The sequence below is a fragment of the Anopheles arabiensis genome, chromosome 2, assembly GCF_016920715.1.
Source record: "Anopheles arabiensis isolate DONGOLA chromosome 2, AaraD3, whole genome shotgun sequence".
NCBI lineage: Eukaryota > Metazoa > Arthropoda > Insecta > Diptera > Culicidae > Anopheles > Anopheles arabiensis.
The window spans coordinates 11793175-11820252 of record NC_053517.1 but is presented as its reverse complement, the minus strand read 5'-3'; the positions used below and the strand labels follow the sequence as shown (position 1 = coordinate 11820252).

Sequence of the window (27078 nt, the reverse complement as noted above, 5' to 3'; positions counted from 1 at the left end):
TACATGACGCCGTTGTTGAAGGTTTGTGGTTTGGCGGGGGTTTGCGCTACAGTCGGTGCGCACCTCACCACGTTTATGGTGGCATCTCGTGCTTCCCGATGTTGGCATGATAGCATGATACACACTGACGCAGGATCTTCTAAGCACACTGCACACGCAACTTGTTACTACAACCTTTGAACAGTTAGGGTAAGATAAGGGAAGGCGTTTTTTGGGGTGTGTAAGTCCAATGACACAGCATAGCCTTAGTACAGGAATAGCAGATTGAAGATGATTCGATATCAGGTGTACAATCTTAGCTGTTTAGTATAGTAAGATAACGTTATTTTTAGTTATTATTAACATTAAACACGATACACGATCCAGACCATACACAATCAATCTGTGTCGTGCTTTTTACGAACAAATGCAATATTCATCTTCACCAACTTCCCTTACCAAACAAAGATAAACGACATAATCTGCATCGTAAACTACAACAGCGGGAGTAATAAGATTGATGCCGTTGCTGCAACGTTACCTGCGGCCAAACATCAACCCCACGTGCGTAACGTTAATCGCAACGTTTAAAACAAAACTACGCACAGTGCTGGTGTATGCGATTGTAGTTTGTTGCAAATGCATACAATTAAACTGCCTCGCTCCAACCAATCCACATCCCCAACGGTTGCAAGCTTCCCCCCGCCCGAGCTGGGAAGCTGCGTTTAATGATGGACATTTTTTCTAATTAATAGCGAGCTCCCTATCGCCCACTTGTTATGTACACGCCCGCCCGTTGAGCCGCTTTCGGGCGGCTTGCTGTGGGACAAGATCGTTTACTCTATTTGTTCTACAAAACACTTTGGCCGTAACTTGTAGAGCAGCTGATCGTAACCGAGCTTATTGTATGATAAAATGGTAAACTAAGCAGTACCATGAGCTTTGACATCTTTCTTCCCATCTTTCGGGAAATACAATTAAACAGAGCAGCACTCTTTCCGCTCAAGAGCTTGACATCGTTCGCGACGAACCAATGAGGAAGTGCGTGCGAAGAGATCACTCATCTCGATCGGTGCCCGAGAAAAAAGGGTTCTCCTCTCCTGAACGGAAATCTCTGCCTTCCGAGACAGATGGTCACAACTACGCGGGGCAGGCCGACGATGGCCAGCCAGAGGGGACGGGGGGGGGGGCAAACTCATCGACTCGTAAAGAGGTTCCCCAGTGGGGCGGTGGCAACGACGGCGACGATGTAACCGATGTGACCGCCCGTCCGGCCGCACCGTAGCCATTCGACACTACGATGGCGGGCGAGCGCGGCGCGACCTTCAGCACTACAAACACGGCCTGTTCCAGTTGGCGTATATGGCGAATGAATGAATTAAATCTGTGCATATAATGTGTGAGAGCAATATATCCAACTGATTTTATTTTTTGTTATTGCTTCTCTCTTTTCTCTCTCGCTCTGAGCCGCACCGCAAACAACCCCTCAGAGCCCTCCACATCTCAACCATCATGATCGGATGGATCGATGCATTTTCGAGCAGTTCCTAAATGCAGCAATTGACTCTCGGGGGCACCTTTTTTTTCGTTGCACCTCCCAATTCATCCTCCAATCGTTGATTTTTCCCCGTCAGCTACATCCCCAGTCCGGGTGGGCTTTGGTGGACACGCTGTAACACGAATAGAACCGTCGCAACTCAATCGTCCACGGGCGATGATAAGATGGTGCATCGTGCTTGACCACACAGACACGTTTCAGACAGACTGCACCATCTGGCCACAGTGCCCCCTGGTCAGAGAACACAGTACTGCTCTACCTGGTCGCCTTAGGTGGGTCCAAAAAAGGGCCAAAAAGCTCGAGGTCTCGTCGTATGCGTTTGGTGCGTTTAAAAGCTTGACATTAAAATTTATAATTCGCAAGTGCTCGCAAGCGGAATCCCCCCAGTGGGCCTAGAAGGTCCTTCTGTTTACTTCTTCTCCTTCTTCTTCTTCTTGTTATTGCTTGTCTTTGCTCGCTAATGGCCACAAAACACTTGGCCAGAATGGTGATTTATCCGATTGGCGAGTTATTTATAGCCTCCCCAAACCCAACGATGGGGTCAGCTACCATGGCTGGAGGGGTTCGAGCGCGCCGCACATACACCACCCTCTCTCTCTCTCTCTCTCTCTCTCTTTCTCGGAGGGCGACATGTTCGTCCACTCAATGTACAAAAATGGTTTGCCCTTCTTGGAGCATGAGGGGGAACAGCTGTTTCATCGATCGATCGTGCAATATTTTAGCCACCCGAATGCCTGATGCAGCACAGGGACAACACGGCCTGCTGATAGATGATGGTCCCTATGCCCAATGCGCCCTCACCTAGGCGCCAGCTCCTCCCTCATCGTCAGCCCGATAACGATCATACCACCGGCACGGTTCTTCGAGTGATGGCCTTCGACGTCATACGACAATAATTAAGCTTACTTTTGCGCTAATGCACCTCGTTTCGTCCTTAGCAGCGTCTGCTCATCATAAACGTAAAAGCCATCAAAACGCGCCGTGACGATCCTTTTCGGGCGAATTCGGAGGGTAAGAGCATTTTTGATTGACTTCTCAGTGGTGCGGTGCATCATCATTTTTATTAAACTGCTTTTAATTACATGCAATACCGCTGCGCTGACCTTCTGCTTTTCTTGGGGGGGGGGGGGGGACAGTATTTTTTGGAAAGGAGAACCGCTAAAGACATCACGCACACGGGCTGCAAACTCATCGATCTCATGATCGACACGAGAACGGCCAAAACCTAACCTGCCCCAAACACAATCGAATGTTTTGCGCAACAACATTCCACTAGAAATGAGTCCTCCTGCACAACAATTGGGGAAAAAGCCACTGGCATCAACATCAACATGTTTCTTCCATCAACATACCTGAGCTATCTGCATGCCCAAACTCTTCAGGATAACGTGAAGCAACGCGGATAAAAATAGTTCCCCTCGGACAAAGCCAACCGTAAAGCATTGCAAATTTATCTTACGACTATGCTTTTTTCCCCTTCGTCTGGGTATGCCCCTTACAGGTTGATCAAAAGCAGACGAGCCTCCCTTGCGTACCAGCAAATCGCAGCAAAACATCAACACGTAAACCCCACAACAACAAAAAAACCGCTTGCCCGCTTCAAGTGAGTTCTTCCCACTACCGCTGTCTACCTGATGATTATTTTTAGTCACACATAGTGGCCACCTCGCGCGCTTAGTGGCGTCAGACCCCGAAACCGTAATGTTGATCGTGACCGATCGATCATCAGCTGTATATGCACACTACGTGGATGGTTTGCTGAGGTCGTTTGTCAATAAAGTCTAACCATTGGCCGAAGTTTGGCAGTAAAAAATAAAAAAAGCCATGCTGCCAGTACATCGTCACCGAGTTGCCGATAATTCACATAAATTTGTACAAAACGGTTGCCCACGGCACCGCGGCGCCCTATTCCTTGCCGCTTGTGTGAAGTTTTTCGTCCGTCAGTCGTTCAGACCACCGCCATCCCATCCATAGCCTACTTATGAGCGGAGCCTCGCGTTACTATGTAGTTACCTATGAGGGGAGGGGAGGCTGATGGCTACTATGAATTACGCCAGAGCGCAATGTTGTTGTTCGAACCATTGAAGCGGTGCAGCTATTTTAGTGTAATTTTCATATTAAAAATTGCACACAACCAGCACAACTACTACCTCTTTGCCACACCATACGTCGGGCTCCTACTAGCTCAGGTATGGCGTCGCGCGCATATTTAGCAAGCACGAGGCATGCAAATTCTTAGCCCAAACAGTCCAATAGTGTGATGGGAACTTCAGCTGCCACAGACGCAAGTCAAAACAACATATATCTTCCTGTAAAGGTGAGGGAGTGTAGTTGGTGAAAAGGGCATAACGCGGACTGGTTATCGCTGGCTGCTGTTTACAAATCTGTTCACAAACAACACATTCGAAGGTGAACACAGAAAAAGCTCCACCGTCAGCAAATCCCTCCTGTATGGTGTGGTGTGTGTTTCGTGAACCAATTTCAATGCGGACTTGTCAAGTACGTTATATGCGAGGACGATCCGCATGAGAAACGATCCATATCCGGACTTGTAACAGCCGTTGCATTTAGCAATATACCACCGAGCCGCTTCGTTGCAATTGCTTTTTATTGCGATATGACTGTCAACACTCGCCTTTCAAAGTCAACACTCGATCTGGAGATCTTAACACTACCCTTAGGAACAGCCAAAACCCAAAGTATTTGCATATTACCAATTGGTTCAATCAAAGTACACTCAGCAGTTGGGTGCGGTTTGCATTTCCCCCAGTCCAATTGCAACCCATCATCGGTTGCCGACTTTAATCAGCCACCTTTCCCATTTTCGGGCCACCCGTAGTGAGCCAGGTGATGATGGCATGTGTAAGCCCCGCTTTTTCTCTGGCTACTGCGGTCTGGATGATCGTAAAAGTATAATGCGGTTAATGTGCATTCAGCTGGCCATGGTTTATGTACACCGCGCCATACATGTCGGAGACCACCTCACGAGTGGCGATTCTGAGTGTTCGCTAGACCGTATAAACAGGAGGGATACACTGGGGATTACCATTTTCGATGTACAATAATGGGTCACAGTGACAGTTTACCATTACGCGAAGGGGGAGGGTAAATAACAGTGTAAAATTAGACAGCAAGACAAATATCTACACAATGACGCAAAGTTGTGCTATTAACATTCGCGGGAGATAATCGAGACAAGATTACCGTTGAAATCTTAAAGAATAAAGTTGTCAAAGATGGTGTAACGATACGATTTTATTAAGCATTTTTACGGATGTCCTGATCACCGTACCTACCAGACGCTTCGTTTTACGATCGTGCTCCATACATCCTAAGAATGGGACGAATTACTGTGCATCAGCATGGCGCTGGGCTCATCGGGAATACTGATCTGGAACTGTAGCAACACCACCAGATACGTAACCATCGTGGCAAGCAGCTAGAAATATGGTGTTGTGAAATCCCACATCATCAATCGACACTAAACCCCACTCATCCACACCAGACGCGTGACTTACCGATTTAAACAGCGTGCGATTAACGTCGAAAAACCCGCCAAGATTGATGCTGGAAGGATTCATCTCGGTCGCACGCAAAAACATATTAATCTCCGTCTGCGCGTCCGTGTTCATCCAGCTCAGCTCCACCATCAGCAGCTTCTTCTGGAAGTTGGTGCGCACATTGAACGACGCGTAGTGCGCCTCGTCGCAGATGTAGAACAGCAGGCCCACGCTACAGAAGGCGGTCACCGCCAGCCCGATGTCCTTCACGCCGAAGCCGTCCGAAATTTGCGACATCAGCCCATAGATCGAAAGCGTTATGATGAAGAACAGATACAGACAGATGAACGTGAACGTATAGCAGGTGGAAAAGCCCGTATCCCGTGCCAGCTTGCTCAGCCGCAACCATAGCGACCGATACTCGGACACCTTCGCCGCCGGGCCGACGTGCCGCAGCGCGCGCTGAAAGTCTTCCGCCAGTATTTTCGCGGTAATGCTGAGCGTCTCACAGGCCATATACCAGTACCCGCCCATCATGTAGGTGATCGTGTCGAGCACACAGTACGGGATGACCTGCAGCAGCTTGAAGTCCACCATTGTCACGTGCGTGATGGCGACCGAGAGGGAGCACAGGATCGGCAGCAGGATCGCTATGACCTGCGCTTTGGTGCGCAGGCGCAACTCCAGCGCCCGGCCCGACGTTTCCCGGTAGACGGTTTCGAAATCGACCCACCCATTCACGACCGACACGACCTTGCGCGATTCGTACCACATCAGCGGTATGATCAGGATCGGCAGAATGTTCACGATGAACAGGTACGCAATGACGGACTCCTCGAAGCGGCCCTCGAGCGTGCGCACGATCTCGATGCGATTGAGCAGGATGAAGGCAATGTACACGGTGAGCAGCAGGAAAAACAGCACACAGTACGTCATCGACGGGGAGGCAAGGACAAAAGCGGTTCCGCCCGACGGGAGCCGCGTGTACGGCAGCACACCGATGGCACGCAGCACCAGGTAGATCGGTTTGGAGCTTTCAAACACCATACACTAACCCCGGGGAAGCATAAACCTCGATTAGAGTGTCAAGAAGTGTTCCTCACGTGATATGGAATCAGTCGTTTTCCCATGTAACTCACCGTTTGATCCGCAGGGACCGCATCCACAAACGCCTCCTTCGGTGTCAGCGGTGGAAAGCCAACGCGATTGTTAAACACGGTCGCGTTCCGTCTGGCGGCCTGCCGTGGTGGCACGTTCACGTTCGCGTTCGCGTCATCCGCGATGGGTTTTACGTCGAGAAAAACGTTCCGGTTGCGCTTTGGCTCGTGCACCGAACTCCTCTCGATGCGCCTCGTGTCCGCGTTGAAGTAGAGACTCATGCTGTGACTCAACAGTGCCCAGTCCAAATTCCAGCTTACCCCCGGTAGGGATGACGTCTTGCAAGGGAATGTGTTTTGGGGAGTTCGCAGACTCTGCGATCACTTTCCGTTTTGGGGCGTTGGTCGCCAGCCCAATGTGCATTTCCAGTCTTGAAGGTTAATGGATAATCGATGGTGCTATGCCTGTGCCCGCTTTAGCTGTGCATGGGCATGGATGGAATTATTTAATTATTCAGTGTCAACAACACATCACAGGCACCTTCTCTGTGTAAGCCGCCCTCCTTTGCTAGGCGTGTGTGCCCTAGATGCCCTACAAAAGAAGGACGCATTTTATTGATCCATTGTCTTGAGACGGGTGGCTTCATCCATTCGTCACTCTAGTCACTACTATATGCACCACCAGCACAGGTTCCAATGAAGCCTAATCTGCATAGATATTAAACCTTTTAGCGAACGTAGTGCATAACATTGATTCCCTATATATTAGTCCTTCAAGGGCATCGGCTGTAGCAAAAGCTTTCCGTACTGTTTAGTGATTAGTGAGAAATGGACCAAACGAAGACAGGCGATCCCCTGCACGCGTTTGTGGGCAGCAGCGTTTAAGATGGATTATTAATGCGTGTCTTCGTGCGTCACCTGAGAGGTGTTTTGATTTATTCCGCTTTTAAAGTTTATCTTCAAAGATTAAATGCACATAAAATGGGTTTCGTGGGGGCATTTTTTGGGAAGCAACATCGCCCGCAGTAAACGGGAATATAAAAAACTGATTAAGTTGTAAAACTGTCCACCCGAATAATGGAACACCTTTTAACAACTCTTGTTCATGGAGAAAAGTGGCAATGAATAAACGGAAATATTATGACATTCTTTATATATTGTATGCAATTATTTCAATACAAAACTACGCTATTCTAAGAAATAAGATAGGATGGTTAGATTGGTCACGCGAAATGAGTTTCTTTCGGTAATGTTAAACTAAACGTCGCTTCAAATTTTGTAGACGAAAAAGCATGTTTTCTTACGAAAAAACAATATCTTCAACTAGGTAGTTCTGGAGTATGGATGACGACGGATGGATAAAATACATTATTTCTACGCAATGAGTCTTTCTCTGTATGTGTGTCGAATACATGCCAAGCTAGGCCATTCTATGAGGTTTGCAGCACTGAACACATTCTACATTTTAACTGATTTTTCGCAAACTCTACACCGCACCTGTTCTCCTGCCCTGTCCAAACCTGCCCGCACTTGCGTAGTTGGCCTTGCGTAGAGCTGCTGCTGCCTAGAACATTGCATAGAAGCGTTGGGAAAGGATGTTTTGTTTCTGTAAACGTATATGCTACATGGCGCACTGTGCCCGAGTGTTCTTACCGCAGAGAATGACTCACAGCGCTTACTTCGCCACCTCCTGCTCCTTACTATCACCTTCCGCTTGTGCATCTTCACTCTTGGGCTTCGCCTCCACGTACACCGGCTCCTCCTCTGCATCATCTCCACCCTCAGCCGCGACCACCCCACTCCCAGACGTCGCCGCAGCGGCACTCTTTGCATCCGGCACCCACAAGCCCGAGTCGATGCAGCGCTGCAGATGTACGCGGGCTTCCTCCGGCGGTAGTTTGGCCATCGCTTCCTGCAGCATGCCGATGTCGCGCGTCTCGAAGCACTTCTGCAGCTCCTCGGGCAGCGATTCGAACACCTCGACTGGGTCCAGCCCGCCCGGTCCGAGCCGGGCCTTGCGCTCCTCCTCCTCCTGCTCCTCGATCAGCTTCTGCAGCTTCTCCTGGGCCCGCTTGCGGATGCGCTCCTTGAACGCTTCGATCTCGCTGAGGAACTGGTTCTTGTACTCGTTCTCCGCCTCCTGGATGCGCTGGAAGAAGGACGCGACGCAGGCCCGCGGGTCCACCTCCAGCTGCTTCGCAATGTCCAGGATGTACTGCATGCAGATGCACTGGTGGGCCACGTGCGCCATCAGCTCGTGCTTCTCCTGCATCTCCAGCTCGATGCACCAGATGACCAGATAGTTGGGCATGTCCTCACACACCAGGTGGTGCTTGTCCTGCAGGTACTTCTTCGAATCGTCGTACTTCCGCAGCATGCCGAACTCCTTCATCTGCTTCTCGTACTTTTTGATAAAATCGCGCAGATTCATCTCCTTCTGCTCCTCGGTCAGCTCCTCCTCCCGGCGATTGATTGCACTCTTGTTGATGACCGTCTTGGCGAAGCCCGGCTTGCTGATCGTGTCCACGTTCCACGGTTGCGACTTTTCCTTCTTGCGCAGCTCTTCCTCCTCCTGCCGCACGCGCTCCTGCTCCTTCTCCAGCTCGTCGATGATTTTCTTCAGCTCGTCCAGATTGCCCTCCTGCCGCTGCAGCTTATCCTTCGCCTCCTTCAGCTTTTCCGCCGTCGTTTGCTTCTTCTTCTCTACCGTTTCCTTCTTTTTCTCCTGCTCCTGCATCCGCTCGACGCGGGCCTGATGCCGCCAGCGGAAGAGCGACGGTGTGTCAATGTTGGGATGCGTGTCGTCCTCATCATCCGAGATCTGTTTAGCAGAATGGATTGGCAGTTGTTAGATATAAAAAAAGAACACTCCCCAACAAGGTGGTTTTGTTGATAAATGCGTGCTGCATTTCGGTCTCCCGAACGTCAGTCATTTGAAGCCCCTACCTCAATATCTTTCCATTTGCTGTAATCAACCATCTTTATGCCGCTGTGTGCTCTTACCCTACGGCGAAAAAGGTAAAGCTTACTGGAAATTTACTTTCGTGACTGGGATGTATCGCGTATTTCCGGCACAATTCTTCCAATTTAACCGCTAGCCGCTTGGAATGAGCGCTTTTTCACTGCACCTCTTGTTTTTTGTTGCTTCCCTGTTTGACAGATGTGTGTGTGTTTTTGCCTTCTAGATGTTTCCTGTCATTTGACGACGACACACCCAGGTAACATGTTCGTGTACGGTTTCAGCTTAACAGATTCTTATTAAGACCTTGACAACGAAACCGTATCACGGGAATTTTAAATCACGTTGAAATTTCCGTTTGGAAAGTCTAGCAATATACGATTCATTGCTAAATAAACCCTTTTACTACAGCATTTATTTTTGTAGCTAGAAAAAAGTAGTTGAATCAATATCGCTGAAGCATTTCACGCTCACATGTATGTATTCAACTGTCATCGTGTATGGTGTCATTCGATGAAAGGCCATTTTTTTCACGCGCTCGCACATGGCTTGAAAATATTCGCCAAGGAACAGATTGTTTATGTATGGAGTTCTCATCGAATATCATTGCATGTCATCGATTTCACGCTTCACGGTGGGACATTATTAGACTATATTTAGGCGAATGGATAAGGCAGCGGTCTAATGTTGTTGCGCGCAACATTGTTGCTCGGCAACATATCGCTGAGGTGGTCTATGAATGTTGCTGGCAACATTTTGCTTTGACATTGTTTAGCGTCAAAAAATTGCCTATTAACAGCTCAGAGTTTATTTTTTATCATTCACTTGTTGAATAAAGTGTTGAAAAAACAAAATATACATCAAAAAATTTATTATAAATGCTTAAAATCCAAATTTAGTGGATGTCAACAAAACGCACACTGCTGCTGTGTCATTTGATACACCCGATTACCATGACCAAGGTAAATAGAAAATGTTGCCAGACAAAAATCAAATTGGATTGAATTTGGCATGCAACAAAGTTGCGCTAGCTGTCAAAATCCATACATTTTGCCAGCAACAATGTTGCGCGCAACAAGATTAGACCAGTGCCTAAGGGAGAAAAATGCATTTCTCTCTGAAGGAACTGGATAAAATAAATATATGAATATTTGAGAAAACAAAATAAACAAAAATATTTATCACAAATCGCATAGCATTTTGCTCATAATATCGACAATGTACAGTAATAATTCAAATGTTGAACGCTTTTTAGTTGACATGATTTGTAATTCAACGCTCAAGAAAATTTTTGTATGCAAAAAACATGTCAACTTAAAAGCCCATATTCAATAGTTGACAGGGAATCGAAGTTTAACCTCAACCAAGGAGTTCAGACTGCAAAGCGCTACCAGTTGTGTTCGTTTCCATTGTTTCCTACAACAGCTTATTTGTCCCTCCTAACAAGCTTGTCCACTGGGTTGTATCCGCTGTCGCTTGGGTGTTGTGTTTGCTGCCTGGGTGTCACATGCTCTGGAATTTTCCAAAAAATAACCGTTTTCTACCGAAATGAAATTTAAACAGAAAACAATCACATGTGTAGCAAATTGCACAAAAAACGTAGCTATCTTTAAACAGGCCAAATTATGTGTGTGTGTGTATTTGTTTCTTCTTACTTTATTGAGAATCATATTAAGATAGTAGCGTCAGATGGGTTTTTACTACTCTTACAATTTAACTGTCGGTAAGTAGTATTCTTAGCTTGCGTTTAATATCGTTATTTTTTGCCTGTTTTGTAACCGTTTGTACAACGCCTCGGTTGTGCAATACAGTGACACTATATTTACCTATTGTAAAGAGGAAAAAACACAAATTAATACAAACTAGGTGTGAGTATGTATGTGTAGCTTCAGATTCTATTCGTAACAATACATTATTAATGGCGTCATTGGACAATTGGAGCTGCTTAAAGTGTAACAATTGCACGGCACTAATATACTAATGAAACACACTAGAGCGTCTTATCTGTAGGCTTAATATTTGGCATCTTATGTCGGGTTATCCCGCGCGGTGACTTTGGATTGAAGGAGTCGCCTGGTCTCCCATAAGCTCAAACGGGGAGCGTGACCCAACACCAGAGTGGTGTTTGGAGTGGTTTGGTTTCGCCCCATCGTCCCTAGATTCCTATCAATGCTACTTTCTTATCTTTATTCAACCACTCTACCGCTTCTGTTTGACTACTTGAAATCCTTTTGCATGGAGGCGTACGGTGTATTTAATAATTTACAAGTTTTTCCTTTTCCTTCTTCCGCTGGTGAGCGCGTTGTGCGCTTCTACAATCTAAGCTAAGTGTTTTTGTTTTTAGCTAGTGTAATATAACCATTTCTCGTTAGCATTCCGTCAAGCGTTCTCTCTATCGCTACGAATAAACACATTAATAAATAAGCATGGAATGCGGGATATCTATCATTTAGCACCCCCCCAACCAACGTCCCCCTTCCCCTTAAAACACCTGCAAAAACCCCGTGCTTAAATATACTCGTAAAACATGATCCAGTACGTGACGTTCAGCAGCGTGAAGAGAAAGGGGAAAAAGACGCGCGAAAACCGATCGATGTTGATCGCCCGCTTGAGCCGCATCTGGGCGGGCGTCAGCTTCGGTATGGCCGAGGCCGGCTTGCACGGCGGTGGCGGTATCGTCTGGATGTGCGGAACGGGCGACAGCAGCAGCGTGCTTTCCTGCCGCTGGAACGTGGTGATCGGTATGTCGTGCGGATGCTCGTGCGATTTGCTGTTGCGCTTGCCGTTTTTCGCGGTAAAGTCGAAAAACTTGTCCATCTTGGGCGGGTGCGGTTTCGGCGGCGACGGTGGATCCGAATCGCCCAGCACAATGTTCACCAGACAGTACTCCATCAGCGCCATAAACACGAACACGGTACAGACGGACATGAACGCGTCGACCGCCTTCAGGTAGGAGACGGGCGGCAGCGATGCCTGCGATTTGGCGTGCTGCGTGCTGAGGGTTAGCAGGGACGTGACGCCGAGCGTAACCCGGGCCGGGGCCGCCTCCGGTTTGATCCAGAACGAAACCCACTGTAAAGCGGGGGGAATGAAGAAAGAGAGAAAGAAAGAAAGGTTTAAATTCCTGGTCGGAATGGTGTACCAAGCAACAACAACAAAAACACTCACCGACATGATGACGATCAGACAGGTCGGAATGTAGGTGTGGAACAGGTAGTAGCCGAGACGTCGCTTCAACACAAACACCACCTCCAGACAGGTGAAGTTCCCGGTCGAGTACACCTGGGTGCAGTCGGCCGTATAGTTCTTGACCAGCGCCAACTGCGGCAGCTCGATGTGCGCATCCACCACCAGCGGCACCTCCAAATCCCACTGGAACACCAAATCGTCGGTCGTGTGGGAAACTGAAAGCAAACAAACAAAGCAAGCCATGCCGACCTCAAGCCAGTAAGTACTACGCACGAACGCACACACACAGAGAAACACAGTCAACAGTCAAACACAGGACAACACAACTTACGGCTTTCCATCTGCAGCTTGCACTCCTGCGTGTCGTGCGGGTAGATCAGGAAGTTCATCGCGCAGGACAGCTTCAGCGTCAGCTTCACCATGTACAGGATCGTTTTGTCCTTGTACAGCCACATGTAGTGGTTCGGGATGGTCATCGTCTGGAAGGTGACGGATTTGGCATTCTTGAAGAACGAGTCCGGCCGCCACATGTTCTTCAGCCAGTCCACCTCGAGCAGCCGGTACTCGGACGTCATGTTTTCCGGCAGCCGCAACCGGTGGTCCTTCCACGTCTGGGCGAAAAAGATGTCCGCCGCGTACGTCATCGAGTTTTCATCGATCGAATCCAGCCCCATGACGGTGACGTGGAAGAACACGATCGTCGGCTGGCCCTCCTTCTTCGGCGGGCGCATCTTGTCGTACAGCTTCGGGTCCTCCGGCAGGATATCGTTGAACGTGAGACTGGTTCTAGGCGTTTGGGGTTGATGGAGAGGTAATGAAGAAAAATAACAAACAAACAAATAATGTAATAATTGTTTTCTCCTCTCTTCATAGATCAGTGGCACACAGAAAGCGGATTGGATGGGGTGGCGCTGACTTACTGATACTCGCCATTGATTTCCCGAACGCATTGTGCCACCATCAGTAGCAGTCCACCTATCGCATACTGCACCAGCATGTCACTTGTCTGTGGAAGAAGCGATACAGGAAACGGAGACAGTGTGTGAGAAAGAGAGAAAAAGTACACACACAATGCAGCTGCACGAAATCAAACAAAAAACAAGGGGGTGGGTGGGTATTATCCGACATGTCCCAGGCACACAGGTTCTGCTCCACCGGCCTCCCTATGATTTGCTGCCCCGGTTGTGGTGTATGTAACAAACAATGATCAAATCTTGTTTGCAGTGCAAGATAATGCCTTTTTCCCCGCTTTCCTTCTTCCCTTTCTTTTGTTTGTCGTAACACAATCATGCTCAGAGAGTAATCGGTTTTGCATAAAGCGCCGCATCGGAAGATCAACATCGGGTTGCATACCCGCGTGCACACGGGGGGCTTCACGGGACGGGACGGAAACAATTGCCCTTGCCCTAGCCGCGGGTTCGCCCCATGCAATAAGGATGCTTCGGGCTTGGAGAAAACTCTGAAAATCCTGTATGTACTGTAGAACCGTATTACCTATCTCAATTCTTGCCTAGGGGAGGCCGTGCCCAGCAGCGCAGGCGAATGGGAAACGAGCGATTAACGTCATAACTAGTAGTGGGTCCCGTGTCCCGTGTCCCGCGCCCTGTCTGTACGGCTCTCACGCTGCTTCCGTTTACTACTACTACTACTACTACTACTTCTGCTACTACTCACTGCCCCGGCTGGTACGCTCGTTTGCTTCGAGACGACAAACCCGCTGAAGATGCCACTTGAGTGCGTGTGTGTGTTTGTGTGTCTTCTTCTCCATCCCTATGAAAACCGACAAGTATTATCGGTTACAGCATGACCGGACCCTCCCGATTGTAATGAATAATACCAATATGAGGGAGGCAGGGCAAGGGCACCTCGGTCGCATGGCTGGACCGTTCGCTGGCACCATGCACTTCCCCTCGCGTGTGAAAAGAACAATAGACCGTAAGCAAACGAGCATAATGCCATGCGAAGGGTACAAGCTGTTGACAAGCGCCATGGAACCTTCCGCCCCCCCCCCTCTTCACCCCGCAGTGTATGGTGTAACGGAAGCGGAACAAAATACCGTACTTGTCAGCGATTTTTCGCACTGGTTCGCGCTCCCGGTTTAGCGCACTCGCGCTCTTCTTCCCCCGGGGTTTTGCTCGTCCGGCCATGGATAGAGTGGGTACGATAATCACGGCGAATGCACAAGAGCGGCGGTGGGTAGGTGGGAGGAGAAGGTTAGATGGCACAGGATGGCTCCTGTGACCGTGACTTCAGTGTGCTTGGGCGTTGGAGGAGAGCCTCGCACCTAGCGCGCAACGTCGATCAAACCACACGCTCAAGCCGCTCTCGATAAGTATCTTTAAATCGTCCTTCTTCTGTTTTTTTTTTGTAGGGCGCGATGGTAATAGCGTTGTCGGAAGGGTAGGGAGGGAGGGTGGGAGCGGGGTTTCCTATTTTTATAATTACTTGAAAATCAGCACCCACTGTTCCTACTGCGGGACATGATGAAAAGGGCATTTTGGAGAGGGCAGCGTTTTTTTCTACTTGTGCACTTGTTTCCTCGTAACGGAGATAGGAGAGAAGACAAAAAAAAGGATGCTGTCGAGGTGAGACGACAACAGCTACAGCAAGAGCAGTAGCAGCAGGATGGTTTAATCGAAGGAGTTTTTGGTAGACCTGGACCTAACATTAAAGTATTTAAATTTTAAATTGACTGTTTTGTAACCAGAAAGAGATGCGTGATGAGTTCTCTTCTACTTTTATTTGACGTGACACGTCCTAAGTGGACATGTCCGGCCTATACAGGCTTTCGAGACTTAAGTCATTACCACGCAGAGCCGGGCTGCTTCATTTGATCCACATTTGCCTTTATTAGCTTTAATTGGGTAATAGACGTCACGTTCCTTCTGCGACCTGCAAAAAATATATAAATATTGCCTTGATTCTTCTTTGGCACAAAAACCGTTGTCGGTCTGGTCAAGGTCAAGGCCTGCCTGTACCACTACTATATAGTGGGGCTTGGCTTTCAGTGACTTATTTTTATTATCATAACAATATATAATAAGTCCTACGTATGGGGGGGGGGGCACGGTGTATTCGAGACTTGAACCCATGACGGGCATGTTGTTAAGTCGTACGTATTGTACGAGTGTACCACGAGACCATATTGCCGGATAAGAGTTCCATAAACCAGAAGAATAAAGTAATAAAGAGAGAGAGAGAGAGAGTTAGAGTTAGAGATAAATCAATTAAAACTGGCAAGCCCCGCTAACTCTGGTCACATTTTGATGAGCGAGCAAGTATAAGCTCAATATTTGTTTTTAAATAATTGCACTATACAATATCAAACTAATGAAACCGATAATCTGATACCGTCGTGTACTGGCGCCTATCCGTGACTTATTTCACCCGTAGCAGGATGTACCGTAGGTTCTGTGTGTGAGGGACACGGGATTCGATCCACGTCCGGTCTAGTAGCAAACAGACATTTTTCAATCCCGTAAACCTGCCTGGCCAAAATGGTTTAAGTACAGTGGATCTTCTCATAACAAGTTCTTCCGATAATGTGCAAGTTTCACGAACGCTAATGGTTTTAGAATTTAAAAAAAAAAACGGTAAAAAGGCCAATGTTTTCATGTCTAGAATCAATTCATCCGATGCGGCTACCATGTGTACCACTGTCGGTAGTGTGTTGTTTTAACATTATTTCAAAGCCAATTATTTTACTAAAAATAAAAAAGCAGCTTATCGCATAACGAGTTTTCCGTATAACGGAGTGTGTCACCGGAATGGAGTAAACTCGTTATGCGATGGTATCCACTGTATTATAATTTAAATTATATTGTAGTTCCCGGAGAACGTTTGTTTCCATTGACTTGCACTTAATTTTGAATGTATCAAAATACTGATATTAATACAATTAGTACGCGTAATTACAGGGTTTTACAGGGGTTTTCATACTCGTCGGACACTTCCTTGACTCTTTCCTATTGGAAGTGAACTGCATATGTTGGAAATTGGACTCTATGGTACGCTTTTTGAACAGGCTCCTTGGAAATTCCTGTTGATTTTGTCCAACACGGATGCTATAGAGTCCAATTCCCATTACATTAAATTCATGTTGCGTATGAAAGAGTCAATAAAGTGTCCCACAGCTGTGAGAACTCCTGGAAAACCCGGTAAAGCATAACGGTCGTCTTTTTTAACCTAAATGTTACCCAAAAATTACCCAAGCACCCACCTGCTAATAATAACGTTGTGATGGGAGAAACAAACTGATATCCTTATTGCTATCCGTTGGCTGCTGGAAGTTTTGCAATGCACACACACACACACACACAGACACGCGGTTACAATTTGGTTTCACAATTATTATTTGTAGAAAATGATTTTCTAGCACACCAACAGCACCATCAACACTGCGAGAGGTTCATTATCTGTCCAGGGCAACGGTTTGGTCACACCGGATCGAAACAGGCCCGGCACGATACCACCACCGTCCGAACGCCCACCGATCACCGTTGATCATTAGAGGTTTTTGTTGGGCCTGATCGATCGAGCCTGGTGAGGAAGGTTTTTGCCGATAAGCATGCAGTATCCTTAGCGTGTAAATTTGAATTTTCCACACACACAATTTACACAATCACACACGCGCATGACGAGGATAGCAACGCGATCATCCACGGCCGAAATGGAACGTTGAACTGAGCGATTTCCCGGTGGCCGCGCGGTCTTAAATAGATTTCAGCATCCCTGACGGTGACGGCGGGGCGGCAGGAGCAGCAGCAGCAGCACAAGCGGGTTCTGGGGGTCCACTTTTATCCTACCGTACCGTACCGATGGACACCACCCTCCCCCCAGAGATGCGCCAATTTTCCTTCTGTCGTCTCGCTCTCTTTCTAGCTCTCTCTCTCTCTCTCTCTCGCCGTTGCTAGCGAGCCAGTCAGCCAGTTTTCTTCTGCGCCTCCTTTGTTCGTTCGAGTGTCCTTGATCTCTCATCATCAGCGCGCGCTTGGAGCTCATCATTGCCAGTGACTGCAGTGATTCCGGGCCATTGTATACCTTCCATGAGAGTATCTGTGGGTGTATGTGTGCGCGCGTCCGCTTGTAGTGGTAATGTGTTTGTCCCGGTCGGGCTCATTAGTCCCTTTAAGTTTGTCATCCCTTTTCCCTTTTTGGCGATGCAGGAAAGGATGCAGGACACAGAGTAACAGAATTCTTCACTCCTCCTTTGCTCCAGTGTGTGTGTGTGTGCCGCGGTCGTTAGTGGCACCGAACAAAAGGATGGAACGATGGGGGGGGTGGATCTTGAAGGTGGTGGCGTGTAAGTAGCGAAAGAGATTTAGCCAGATTATTGCAGTGCTGAGGCAGTGTGGGATCAAGCTGCTGGGTGAGGGAGGGATGGGGGGGGGGTTTGGGCAAGCTAGCAAACAAATGGAAAACATGCAGACACACAAATAGAAATATCCTTACATATTGGGTATTGCTCGGGCCATGGGCACTTAAGCTTTGATGCTGATACACACTGGATGCACCAAAAGAGCACTATTGCCGAAATAAACCACCTAATGATGGGCGGGGGGGGAGAGGAAACCCTTTTTGAAGCTCAGAAACGGAAGGGTGGAAGGTTGCCATTGTTGTACGGAAAAGTCTGCAGTGCTCTTCGCTTACCTCCCACCGAACCAACATTGTCTCCCCCATGACCTAAGCCAAGAGGTTAAGATGATCATCTGTACTGTTTTTTTAGTTCTTTAGCTCCGCATTAAAGGATGTAAAGTGTATCATATTTGTCATACTTTGTATACGCTTCCCATCTCTTTCGGTTGCGAAATTTACGTCTAAAAACCACTCGACACCCTTTCTGGTCTTTTGTGCTGTGGGTGGTGCTTATCCTCCATTCCTCGGGGGAAGTGTATGTGTGTGTGCGTGTGTACAACACAAGGCCCTCGATTCGTCCTGTTTGGTTGAGTTTTGGAGTGCGTCTCAGGAGGGCATCTCATTAATAGACAATCTTCAGCTGGGTACCAGCCCGATACGCCGTAAGATCAAACGATGCAAATCGAACTGCTGCCACGATAACACCGGAACCAAACAGCTTCCGAAACCTGGCACATTCGAGCACCTATGTGTAACATAAATAAGCCACGCAGGAGAGCATCCTTCTAACAACGTGGTTTAAAAATAGCTTACACGCTGGATTTACGCTCAACCTCATTAGTGTCACGTGGGGCGGCTCCGTGCCCCGTGCTTGACTTGCTCACCCCCCTTGGATGGTGGATTTATGCTACCGGAAAAGGGGCTGGTTTAACCAGGCAAATCAATCAATAATTGGCGGTCGAGCGGTGCATTGAACGTGCCGCTTTTTGTTGCATTTTCCCTCCCTTTGTTGCCTGTATAATTTAACGGCTGTGTGATCGACTATGTTTCAAATTCAATGGGCGGGAACAGTCCGCCGGTCGCGCGGTGATTAGTGCATATTTAATCGTCCTTCCTGATTCCGTTTAAATACGCCGACGGTTACACATGCAACGTAGGCTCAAGCGAGAGCTGCTGCTGCAAGTGCAAACAAAAAAAATGGACCCACCAACGGACGAGCTGGTGCGTTTCGAGTCGTTTATCCGTGTGCCGGAAATTTTCTTCGCCATGATCGGTGTGGCACGGTACGGTGAGCCGAAGCGAACGCTTCGGGCGTACCTGAAGCATCTGCTCTTCTGGTCGTCGTGCATCAATACCGGCTTCTGTCTCGTGATCGAGCATATCTACTTCGTGAAGGCGGCCGGTAACTTTACCAACTTTCTGCAGCTAACCGCACTGGCACCGTGCATGGGCTTTACCGCGCTGTCGTTCGTGAAGATCATGACGATCAAGCTGAACGAGACGAAGCTGACCGATATGCTGCACCGGCTGGATGCGCTCTTCCCGAGCACGGTCGCACTGCAGCAGCGGTACGGTGTGTACCAGTACAACCGTGAATCGCAGGTCGTGATGAAATCGTTCTCGATCCTGTACATGATCCTGATCTGGATGTTTAACCTGCTGCCGCTGGTGTCGATGGTGGCGGGATACGTTAGCGACGGCACGTGGCACAAGCAGCTGCCGTACTTTATGTGGTACTGGTACGATTGGCACCGGCCCGGCTACTTCGCGGTGACGTTTCTGCACCAGAACTGGGGCGGGTTCGTGTCGGCCGTGTTCTATCTCTCGACCGATCTGATGTTCTGCGCGATCGTGCTGCTGCTCTGTCTGCAGTTTGACATCGTGGCGTACCGGTTGAGCCACGCACTGCCCGATGACCACCAGGAGCTGGTCGGGTGTGTGCGCATCCATCAGGCGGTGATCGAGCTGTGCAATGAGCTGGAGCACATGTTTTCCCCCTCGCTGCTGGTCAACTTTCTCAGCAGCTCCGTCATCATCTGTTTGGTCGGGTTTCAGGCGACGGCTGGGATTACGCCGGCGGATCTGTTCAAGTTTGTGCTGTTTCTCGTCTCGTCGCTGGTGCAGGTCTTTCTGCTGTGTTACTATGGTAACAAGCTCATCGTTGCGGTACGCTCCAGGCAGCAGCAGAGTTGCGAGCATCAACGGTTGCAATAGCGATGGTTAAATGTGTTATTTGTTTACCTTTTTTTCTCTTAAAGAGCTCGCAAATTCCCTACAGCGCTTTCGAGGGGAACTGGATCGGGGCGTCCGTTTCTTACCAGCGATCGCTGCTGTTCGTGATGTTACGTTCCACCACCGTGCAGAAGCTGACTGCGCTGAAATTCTCCATCGTTTCCCTGGCGAGCTATTCGAAGGTAGGGGGAGAGCTATTTCCTGTTTGGGTATAGAGCGAAAAAGGTTACTGAATGATTTTGCTGCTTTTTTTTTTATCCGCTAACAGATACTAAGCACCTCGTTCTCGTACTTTACGCTACTGAAAGCTATGTACGAACCTAACGAGAAGAAAATGAAGTGAACCGTTACTTACATCGCATCTAGTAGTCATCGTTTCTGCTGCAAACGAATAGATTTCAAGCGAAAATACAAACCACCGGTAACATACAAACCGAAAATCATCATGTTAGCAAACCAGCCGAAAGGGAACATCTTCAACAGCACAAACGAAAATATTTCGGAGTTTCATCTCCTCCATCTCCTTAAACCTACGCACACACACAAACACTAGAGAACACGAGTTTAGATTTAAAGAGATAATCTTTAAATTTTATTATTTCCTTAACGCTGATCCAATATCCAGCCGTGGGATGTTATAAAGTAAATATTCCGCGCGCTCCTTCGATACGTGTAGCCCGAAACAATGGCCGGGGGTGGTGGTAGCACTTTGTTTACACGCGCGCGTACGCACTCACACTCACACCTTCTTCCTCACCCGAATTCCAACCAACTTAGAACTTCATACGGTGCGGGAACATGTTGGTGCGCAGCGAGAACATCGACTTCAGGTAGCGCTGAATCAGCTTGCCCTCCGGGTGGGCCTTGATGGCGGCCATCACCGCGGTGTCGACCGTCTTCTGGTCCGCCTTGCGCTGCTCCGTCGGCACGTACTTGAACTCCTTGCGCGCGAAGATGTCCCGCTCGGTGCGCGAGTCCTTCTTCGGGTGGACGCGTCGGAAGTAGCGATCGTCGATGTGCTCCGGCACCTTCACGCCCCGCAGGTTGACGCGCGTCGTGGTGGCGATGACGTAGTTCTGCGCGATACGGCGCATCGGGCAGGAGTTGAGCTGGAACGGACCGGTCACCAGGAGCAGTCCGGTCTTGAGGGTCTTCAGCAGCACCACTCGCTTTCCCTTATGACGGCCGGCGAGCAGGATCAGCACCTTGCCGGGCTTCAGCGACTTGCGGATGTTGCGCTTGTGGTTGCGGAAGCACCTCTTGGCCGGGCGCTTGTGGGCGAAGCGCTTCGTCGGCAGGTTGGCCTTGTTCTTGCGCAGCAGCACCGTACGCTCGCCGCCGTTCTTCGCACCGCCAATCTTCTTCACGATGGTGACGGGCTTCTTCGGCTTCACCTTCGCCGGATCTACCGTCTTGGCGGAGAGGGGCAGACGCGTCTTGACCATCCGGGAGCGCACCGCACGGTACAGTCCGGCCGTTAGCAGGCTGGCCGGGTACTTGCTGACCTTCTGCACCTTTTTCGGTGCCTTTCGGACCTTCTTAACAGCCTTGGCCGGAGCGGCGGCCTTCGTTTCCTTTGGGGCCATCCTGAAACACGTGTAAATAAGTGAAACACACTCCTAGAAAAGAACCTTTTGAGGTTAGCGGTTTGACAAACGGCCACCGTCGGTGTCGGGGGCGCTGCTGTGCTCGCCCGTGCAACGCCAACACGTTTGCCTGACAGTCGACCAAAGCGGCCAAAAACGCATACTTGTCGGCAAAATGATTGGAAATTCATTTTACACAATTGTTTTTGTGATTTTATCGAAAAATTCCTCCAATTGTGGATCGCACAATTTTTTGCCAATATTTTTCATCCAAAATCCGTTGTCATTACGTTCTTTTTTGATGAAAAATGATTTTCAAAACAATTACCGTATGTCATAAAATTTCATTCAAATAAGTTTTAAATCAATTCAATTATTGCATCTTTTTATTAAACATTTTTTATGAGTCCATTTTCATAAATTAACTACATTTTTTGCAAAAAAAAAAGGGCAAACATTTCAGCGAAAACGCAATCCCGCCTTTTTTGACAACTGCGTGCGCAACCAGGATGCGTTCGGCGCCTCGATGCGTTCCGTATGTCGACTTTGGTCGACCTACGTCCGTCATCCGTCATCTCGCCTCCTTCTCCAGCTTTCTTTCCGTGCCCTTCCCGTCCCCTCGCATCCACATGTCCAAAGCTCCGATCTGACATCTTTCTTTTCTGCTTCTACCACGTTTTACACAAGTTGTGGTTCGGACAAAATGTACAACACCGTGTCGAAAAAACGCCGGGTAATTACGTTTTCTTTCGTACAATTTACGTGCCAATCGATAGCCGAAGCTTTCGCGCAGTGAGAGGTGTAAAAATATGGCTAATCGGAACAATTTTACCCCGGCAAACGATGGACCAAAGTTTACCCCTCCCCGGGACGACTACCTGTCTCTGCTGACCGAAGCGAAGCCCGCCTGTGTGTGAAGTGTGGTGACGATGGGGGAATGCTTCCGGTTGTAAATACCCAGTGGAATGCAGCCCGGCACCGGAAGAGCACCCAAGCCTTATGATTGTGTGTATCGATCGACAAATTTGTTGCAATGTGGTGTCCGGTTCGGTCGGGGAATTATTGTTGTGATTAGCCATAACCTCTCACGCTCCGGGTAGCCTATGATGGTTGCTCTACAACATTGCAGTATCCTTGGGAGGAGTCACCATTGAACATCCTTGTGTAAACAATTCTCTATCCCCAGATGCTAACTCAACTCTCTTTGCTCCCTTTTACACACATATCAATCTCTTCCACAGTTTGTGGCCAATGGCATGTTCCATGCCGAACTCAACGAGTTCCTGACTCGTGAGCTGGCCGAGGATGGATACTCCGGTGTGGAGGTCCGTGTTACGCCGACCCGCACAGAAATCATCATCATGGCCACCCGCACCCAGAACGTGCTGGGTGAGAAGGGACGCCGCATCCGTGAGCTGACCGCCGTCGTCCGCAAGCGGTAAGTGTACACAACCGCAACCTCGTTTACATTTCGGCGCCAGGGAATTGTTTATCCTAATCGATGGTTGCGATTGCTATTTTTTTAACAGTTTCGGATTCGCTCCCGGCAGCGTTGAGCTGTACGCCGAGAAGGTTGCCACCCGCGGTCTGTGCGCGATCGCTCAGGCGGAATCGCTGCGCTACAAGCTGATCGGTGGGCTGGCCGTGCGCCGCGCCTGCTACGGTGTGCTGCGCTTCATCATGGAGTCGGGCGCCAAGGGCTGCGAGGTGGTGGTGTCGGGCAAGCTGCGCGGTCAGCGTGCCAAGTCGATGAAGTTCGTCGACGGACTGATGATCCATTCCGGCGATCCGTGCAACGAGTACGTCGACACCGCCACCCGGCACGTGCTGCTGCGCCAGGGTGTGCTGGGCATCAAGGTCAAGATCATGTTGCCGTGGGATCCGAATGGCAAGATCGGCCCGAAGAAGCCCCTGCCCGACAACGTGTCCGTGGTTGAGCCGAAGGATGAGATCATGTACTCGTCGCCGCGCAGCGAACCCAAGTTCAAGGTGCCGGAACCGCTGGTGGAAGCGAAGGAGCACGTCGTCGAGGCGTGAGCGGGGTGTGACACTGTGTGAGTCGTGGGATGACGGTGGAATGTTGGCGCGGTGTACATTCATGGTGACGCTGTTGGGAATGCGTGATGTGCGTATTTGGAGAGGGCGGATCGAAGGATGAAAATATATAAGCTTTCTTCCAGACGGATCACCGCCGGAGCGAAACATTAGAAAAACGCAGCAAGGGAGTATCCGTTTGGAGAATACATAATCATACTGTTTTGTTTATTGTTCACTGTTGCATCCTAAACGCCGGTTCGCTCCCCCCCCCCCCCTTCCCACACTCTACTGCTGTTCCACATATTACGTATAAACATACACACAAACACTCTCTACGGTAGATTGGTTAGCGCTATTTGTTCTGCGACTTGGACTCCTATCTCTTCCCTCGGATACCCCGTCCGTTACGGATGGTTCGCTGAAACTCCGCGTCGCTTCACCTCACTCCAGTCGACGGTGCGAAAGAACGCGCTCGCTATGATTTGCTTAAAATCTAACCGCCGTTCCACGTCCGGCTGAAGTAGACCCTCCAGCAGCTCCCGTGCCTCCATCGACAGCTCCACGCCCTCGGGATACTGGACCTCGTGGTAGCAGAACACGCCGGACGGATGGCACGATACGAACTTGCGCTTGGTCAGCATCTCGAACATGATCACGCCGATCGACCAGAAGTCCGACCTGGGCTCGAGTGGCCGTTCCGGGGCCACGTACAGTGCCCTGATCGCCGACTGCTTCGGTGCAACGGGATGGGCACCGCCCGGCTGGCAGAAGTACGATTCACCCCGCCGATGGAAGTACGTCAGCATTAGCTGGCCTTCCGGGCCGAGCAAGAGATTATCCATTGTGAGATCACTGTGGGAGGAACGGAAGAAGATTCTGTTAAAACGATGCGATGCTCCGAGAATGGCTCCATGCAGCCTGCTACTCACCCACAAACAATTCCATTAAAGTGTAAACTATCGACCGCAATCACTAGCTCGCTGATCCACCGACGAACGCTACCCTCCGGTAGAAGATCGGGCGTCAGCTCGTCCACCGGCTGGCTAATACTTGACATTCTCGCTAAACCTAATTGACTAGAATGAGATTTTCTACTTTCTTGCCCACCTTCGCCAGGGGCGGCTGCCGCTGCCGTTTCGAGGCTGCTGGCCGGAACGGCCGAGATCTGGGCGGAGCTATTGGAATGTTCGTCCGATTCTTCCAACGTTTGTGTGACGGCTTTCAGTAGGCGCTGGCTGCAGGAGAGCAACTCCCGAACGTCCATGTCCTTCGAAAGTGCATCGAACGAGGGAATCACGAGCTCCGGCTCTTCATCCGGCTTCCCGACCGGCCCGTTCTCTTCCTCCTCCTCGTCCGGCAGCACTTCCTCGGCTACCTCATCCGTGCCATCGTTCTGGTCAGCAGCGCTCGGTGAGTTTCCATCGCTGGCTTCAACTCCGCCACCACCACCACCGTTGCTGTATTCGTTTACCAACTCCAAGAACCCGGAATCATAACCGGAACAATTGGGTTCAACCCGCCGCTGCGCACCATCAGTTTCGCTCCCTTTGCCCTGCTTACTCTCCACTTCATTTCCACCTCCCTCCCCGTCCGATTCCTCCACCGTGCAATCATTTTCCACCGGCGAAGGACAGTAGCTTTCCGGCTTCCGGTACGATCGGATGAAATCCCACAGCTTGCCGGCACAGACGAGCCGCAGCAGCAGAAAGATGCCTCCGTCCGTTGCTTGGAAGTAGGCAATGAGCGGCACCATGTAAGGCACGTCCGGCGGGAAGACGGCCGCACTCGGGAACGGTAGCCCACCGCCACCGGGGGCTACTGGCCGGCGGATGCTCTTCATGATGTAGAACTTCTTGTCCGTCACGTCCTGCACCTGCATGACCGTGCCGATCACCTTCACCACCTTGTAGCGGGATAGGTAGTTCAGTGGCCGCTCGAGCAGCTGGATCGGCGAGCTCGGATCGTCGTACGTGAGTGGCCCCATCAACCGATCGTCCGCTGGGCACGAACCCAGCGACTGCTCCTCCAGAAATCGTTCGTAGATCTCCTCCGCCTTCGCGACGTACTTGCAGCTCTTCTCCTTGGCTATTTTGCGGCGCGTCTCGTTCGTGTCGTCCTTGGCGCCGCTCAGCAACCGATCGATGCCTGCCTTGTACTGCTCGAACGCGCGCTCATAGTCACCGTTCGCTTCCGCCTCGACCGCCTTGCTGAACACCATCCCGGCGGCTACGAGATAGTCCTCCGTTGCCATGGTTTCCGCACGGCCCGTTTCCATCGAGCCCGTTTCGGATATCATTGAATCGATCAGTGAGCCTTCCCTGCTGGGCGCGGGTGCTCCAGACTGACAATCGATTGCGTCCGCTTCGTCCACCTCCTCGTCTCCGCTCGTACACGAACCGTCCGTACCCGTCGATCCATCCTGCCCATCCCGGTCGTCTCGGCTCGGATCGATCAGGCTCAGCTCGTCCTGCTGTCCGATCCCGAGCTGCTTCCTTATTGTCTCTATATTGCCGCCTCCATCGCCGCCCGTGCCGTTTGGCCGCTTGCCCGCGCCACGCTCTTCCACCGGCTCGTCGTTGCCGGCCTCCTTTTCCGGCACCGCTATACCGCGGGTGAAGAAGTTCAGGAAAGCATGCGAACGGTACAGCAGCGGTTCCTGGCCGGCAAACTCCAGCAGCTGCAGGATGTACCGTTTCCGCTCCTCGATGACTGCCGGATCGAACCGCTTGAAGTAGGACTGGTCGGCCAGGGTCGGCACAGTGCCTGGCAGGTGACGCTCACGGTGCCGCCGGACGAGCTCCTTGTGCAGCTTTTTCACCTCGCTGAACCGCTTCCATAAGGTGACGCGCGTCAAACCCTCTGGATGGGACCGTGGAAATACCTGCACAGAACGGAATAACCAACAAAAAAAAAATGTACACCACAAATCAATCAAAGTTGCACAAATCCTTTGTGCAGCAAACCGATAATATACACGGGTAAAAGAACTGTGCCACCTACAATGGACGTGATGCGATAGATGGTGAAGCCCTTGTACTTGCGCGTTTCACTGCCCACCGAAAAGCTGTGCACCCATGTTTCCGTTTTCCTGCGGCCCCCTAGCAACATTTCCTCCCCTTTGCGCTGCACCGTCGACAGTGGGGGTTTACATTACTCTCGCGCAGCGGGAGGAAACACGCCGACGGAAATGTGGAATGGCTTGCTGGTGGTGCTGGTTTGCCGTTTCGTGCCAATGTGGTGCAAAATCACAGATGCACTGACCCCGACTGCAACGACGGGCTGCTGCGATAGTGCAAAAGGTATCGAAAGGGGGTAGAAAAGAGAAAGCCTGTCAACTGTCACAACACAAACAACCCACTCTGCTACTCGCACGCACACACACACAAGCAACCCGTTTGACAGCGGGAAAACGCCTTGCATCGGCCAGAACGATAAAAAATACGTTACAGCTGCAATCGAGAAGGAATTTAAAAACTTTTTATAAGAAACTTTGCCAAACACAACAACTATTTTACAATTTCAATGAAGTCTGTACACAATTCAAACCCTTTTTTTTAGGAAACACTGTCCACAGACAGTGGAAACT

The 27078-nt window shown here is 49.9% G+C and overlaps 7 protein-coding genes and 1 long non-coding RNA gene across 10 annotated transcripts; 3 read left to right on the top strand and 5 right to left on the bottom strand.

The window, feature by feature from the left end:
• Positions 1-4774: 4774 nt before the first annotated feature.
• Positions 4775-6416, bottom strand: LOC120895578 (gustatory and odorant receptor 24). The gene is made up of 3 exons (XM_040299074.1): positions 6177-6416; positions 5056-6087; positions 4775-4976 (listed from the first exon to the last, which is right to left on the bottom strand). The coding sequence occupies exons 1-3, from the start codon at positions 6414-6416 to the stop codon at positions 4869-4871; spliced, it is 1380 nt and encodes a 459-aa protein (XP_040155008.1). The 3' UTR covers positions 4775-4868.
• An 854-nt stretch (positions 6417-7270) lies between these two features.
• Positions 7271-9312, bottom strand: LOC120895579 (hsp90 co-chaperone Cdc37). Of its 2 annotated transcripts, XM_040299076.1 has the most exons (3): positions 9081-9312; positions 7788-8955; positions 7271-7698 (listed from the first exon to the last, which is right to left on the bottom strand). In XM_040299076.1, the coding sequence occupies exons 1-2, from the start codon at positions 9111-9113 to the stop codon at positions 7810-7812; spliced, it is 1179 nt and encodes a 392-aa protein (XP_040155010.1). In that variant the 5' UTR covers positions 9114-9312; the 3' UTR covers positions 7271-7698; positions 7788-7809. The 2 variants fall into 2 exon arrangements, with proteins under 2 accessions (XP_040155010.1, XP_040155009.1); XM_040299075.1 differs by having other exon boundaries at positions 7271-8955.
• A 1404-nt stretch (positions 9313-10716) lies between these two features.
• On the bottom strand, positions 10717-16979 carry LOC120898661 (glycine receptor subunit alpha-3-like). 2 transcript variants are annotated; one of them, XM_040304806.1, is made up of 5 exons: positions 16502-16979; positions 13203-13288; positions 12614-13068; positions 12262-12497; positions 10717-12165 (listed from the first exon to the last, which is right to left on the bottom strand). In XM_040304806.1, the coding sequence occupies exons 2-5, from the start codon at positions 13277-13279 to the stop codon at positions 11602-11604; spliced, it is 1332 nt and encodes a 443-aa protein (XP_040160740.1). In that variant the 5' UTR covers positions 13280-13288; positions 16502-16979; the 3' UTR covers positions 10717-11601. The 2 variants fall into 2 exon arrangements, with proteins under 2 accessions (XP_040160740.1, XP_040160749.1); XM_040304815.1 differs by lacking the exon at positions 16502-16979 and having other exon boundaries at positions 13203-13319.
• On the top strand, positions 12998-13522 carry LOC120898690. Its single transcript, XR_005738690.1, has 2 exons — positions 12998-13093; positions 13156-13522. It is a non-coding gene; the product is annotated as an uncharacterized LOC120898690 (long non-coding RNA).
• Positions 16980-18738: 1759 nt separating the features above from the next.
• On the top strand, positions 18739-21496 carry LOC120898672 (odorant receptor 85c-like). Its single transcript, XM_040304829.1, has 3 exons — positions 18739-19803; positions 19896-20051; positions 20138-21496. The coding sequence occupies exons 1-3, from the start codon at positions 18784-18786 to the stop codon at positions 20210-20212; spliced, it is 1251 nt and encodes a 416-aa protein (XP_040160763.1). The 5' UTR covers positions 18739-18783; the 3' UTR covers positions 20213-21496.
• On the bottom strand, positions 20449-21512 carry LOC120898685 (60S ribosomal protein L6). Its single transcript, XM_040304855.1, has one exon. It carries the CDS (start codon positions 21453-21455, stop codon positions 20643-20645), a length of 813 nt encoding a protein of 270 aa, XP_040160789.1. The 5' UTR covers positions 21456-21512; the 3' UTR covers positions 20449-20642.
• A 542-nt stretch (positions 21513-22054) lies between these two features.
• Positions 22055-23703, top strand: LOC120898676 (40S ribosomal protein S3). Its single transcript, XM_040304842.1, has 3 exons — positions 22055-22188; positions 22697-22893; positions 22985-23703. The coding sequence occupies exons 1-3, from the start codon at positions 22159-22161 to the stop codon at positions 23490-23492; spliced, it is 735 nt and encodes a 244-aa protein (XP_040160776.1). The 5' UTR covers positions 22055-22158; the 3' UTR covers positions 23493-23703.
• A 62-nt stretch (positions 23704-23765) lies between these two features.
• Positions 23766-26812, bottom strand: LOC120898654 (ribosomal protein S6 kinase delta-1). Its single transcript, XM_040304794.1, has 3 exons — positions 26493-26812; positions 24422-26373; positions 23766-24344 (listed from the first exon to the last, which is right to left on the bottom strand). Exons 1-3 carry the CDS (start codon positions 26598-26600, stop codon positions 23897-23899), a joined length of 2508 nt encoding a protein of 835 aa, XP_040160728.1. The 5' UTR covers positions 26601-26812; the 3' UTR covers positions 23766-23896.
• Between the last annotated feature and the right edge of the window lie 266 nt (positions 26813-27078).

What these genes read in the sequence shown, in the direction of transcription:
- LOC120895578 (XM_040299074.1), bottom strand. Translation starts at nt 6,416, where the DNA reads ATGAGTCTCTACTTCAACGCGGACACGAGGCGCATCGAGAGGAGTTCG. An exon ending in CGGTCCCTGCGGATCAAACG is followed by an intron (nt 6,088 to 6,176) that starts GTGAGTTACATG and finishes CCCCGGGGTTAG; the next exon opens with TGTATGGTGTTTGAAAGCTC. An exon ending in ATCGCACGCTGTTTAAATCG is followed by an intron (nt 4,977 to 5,055) that starts GTAAGTCACGCG and finishes CCATATTTCTAG; the next exon opens with CTGCTTGCCACGATGGTTAC.
- LOC120895579 (XM_040299075.1), bottom strand. Translation starts at nt 9,113, where the DNA reads ATGGTTGATTACAGCAAATGGAAAGATATTGAG. An exon ending in GCAAATGGAAAGATATTGAG is followed by an intron (nt 8,956 to 9,080) that starts GTAGGGGCTTCA and finishes TCTGCTAAACAG; the next exon opens with ATCTCGGATGATGAGGACGA.
- LOC120898661 (XM_040304806.1), bottom strand. Translation starts at nt 13,279, where the DNA reads ATGCTGGTGCAGTATGCGATAGGTGGACTGCTACTGATGGTGGCACAA. An exon ending in CAAGCTGCAGATGGAAAGCC is followed by an intron (nt 12,498 to 12,613) that starts GTAAGTTGTGTT and finishes GTTTGCTTTCAG; the next exon opens with TTTCCCACACGACCGACGAT. An exon ending in GTCTGATCGTCATCATGTCG is followed by an intron (nt 12,166 to 12,261) that starts GTGAGTGTTTTT and finishes CCCGCTTTACAG; the next exon opens with TGGGTTTCGTTCTGGATCAA.
- LOC120898672 (XM_040304829.1), top strand. Translation starts at nt 18,784, where the DNA reads ATGCAACGTAGGCTCAAGCGAGAGCTGCTGCTGCAAGTGCAAACAAAA. An exon ending in GTAACAAGCTCATCGTTGCG is followed by an intron (nt 19,804 to 19,895) that starts GTACGCTCCAGG and finishes TTTCTCTTAAAG; the next exon opens with AGCTCGCAAATTCCCTACAG. An exon ending in CCCTGGCGAGCTATTCGAAG is followed by an intron (nt 20,052 to 20,137) that starts GTAGGGGGAGAG and finishes ATCCGCTAACAG; the next exon opens with ATACTAAGCACCTCGTTCTC.
- LOC120898685 (XM_040304855.1), bottom strand. Translation starts at nt 21,455, where the DNA reads ATGGCCCCAAAGGAAACGAAGGCCGCCGCTCCGGCCAAGGCTGTTAAG.
- LOC120898676 (XM_040304842.1), top strand. Translation starts at nt 22,159, where the DNA reads ATGTACAACACCGTGTCGAAAAAACGCCGG. An exon ending in CCGTGTCGAAAAAACGCCGG is followed by an intron (nt 22,189 to 22,696) that starts GTAATTACGTTT and finishes TCTCTTCCACAG; the next exon opens with TTTGTGGCCAATGGCATGTT. An exon ending in ACCGCCGTCGTCCGCAAGCG is followed by an intron (nt 22,894 to 22,984) that starts GTAAGTGTACAC and finishes TTTTTTTAACAG; the next exon opens with TTTCGGATTCGCTCCCGGCA.
- LOC120898654 (XM_040304794.1), bottom strand. Translation starts at nt 26,600, where the DNA reads ATGTTGCTAGGGGGCCGCAGGAAAACGGAAACATGGGTGCACAGCTTT. An exon ending in TCTATCGCATCACGTCCATT is followed by an intron (nt 26,374 to 26,492) that starts GTAGGTGGCACA and finishes CGTTCTGTGCAG; the next exon opens with GTATTTCCACGGTCCCATCC. An exon ending in TTTAATGGAATTGTTTGTGG is followed by an intron (nt 24,345 to 24,421) that starts GTGAGTAGCAGG and finishes TTCCTCCCACAG; the next exon opens with TGATCTCACAATGGATAATC.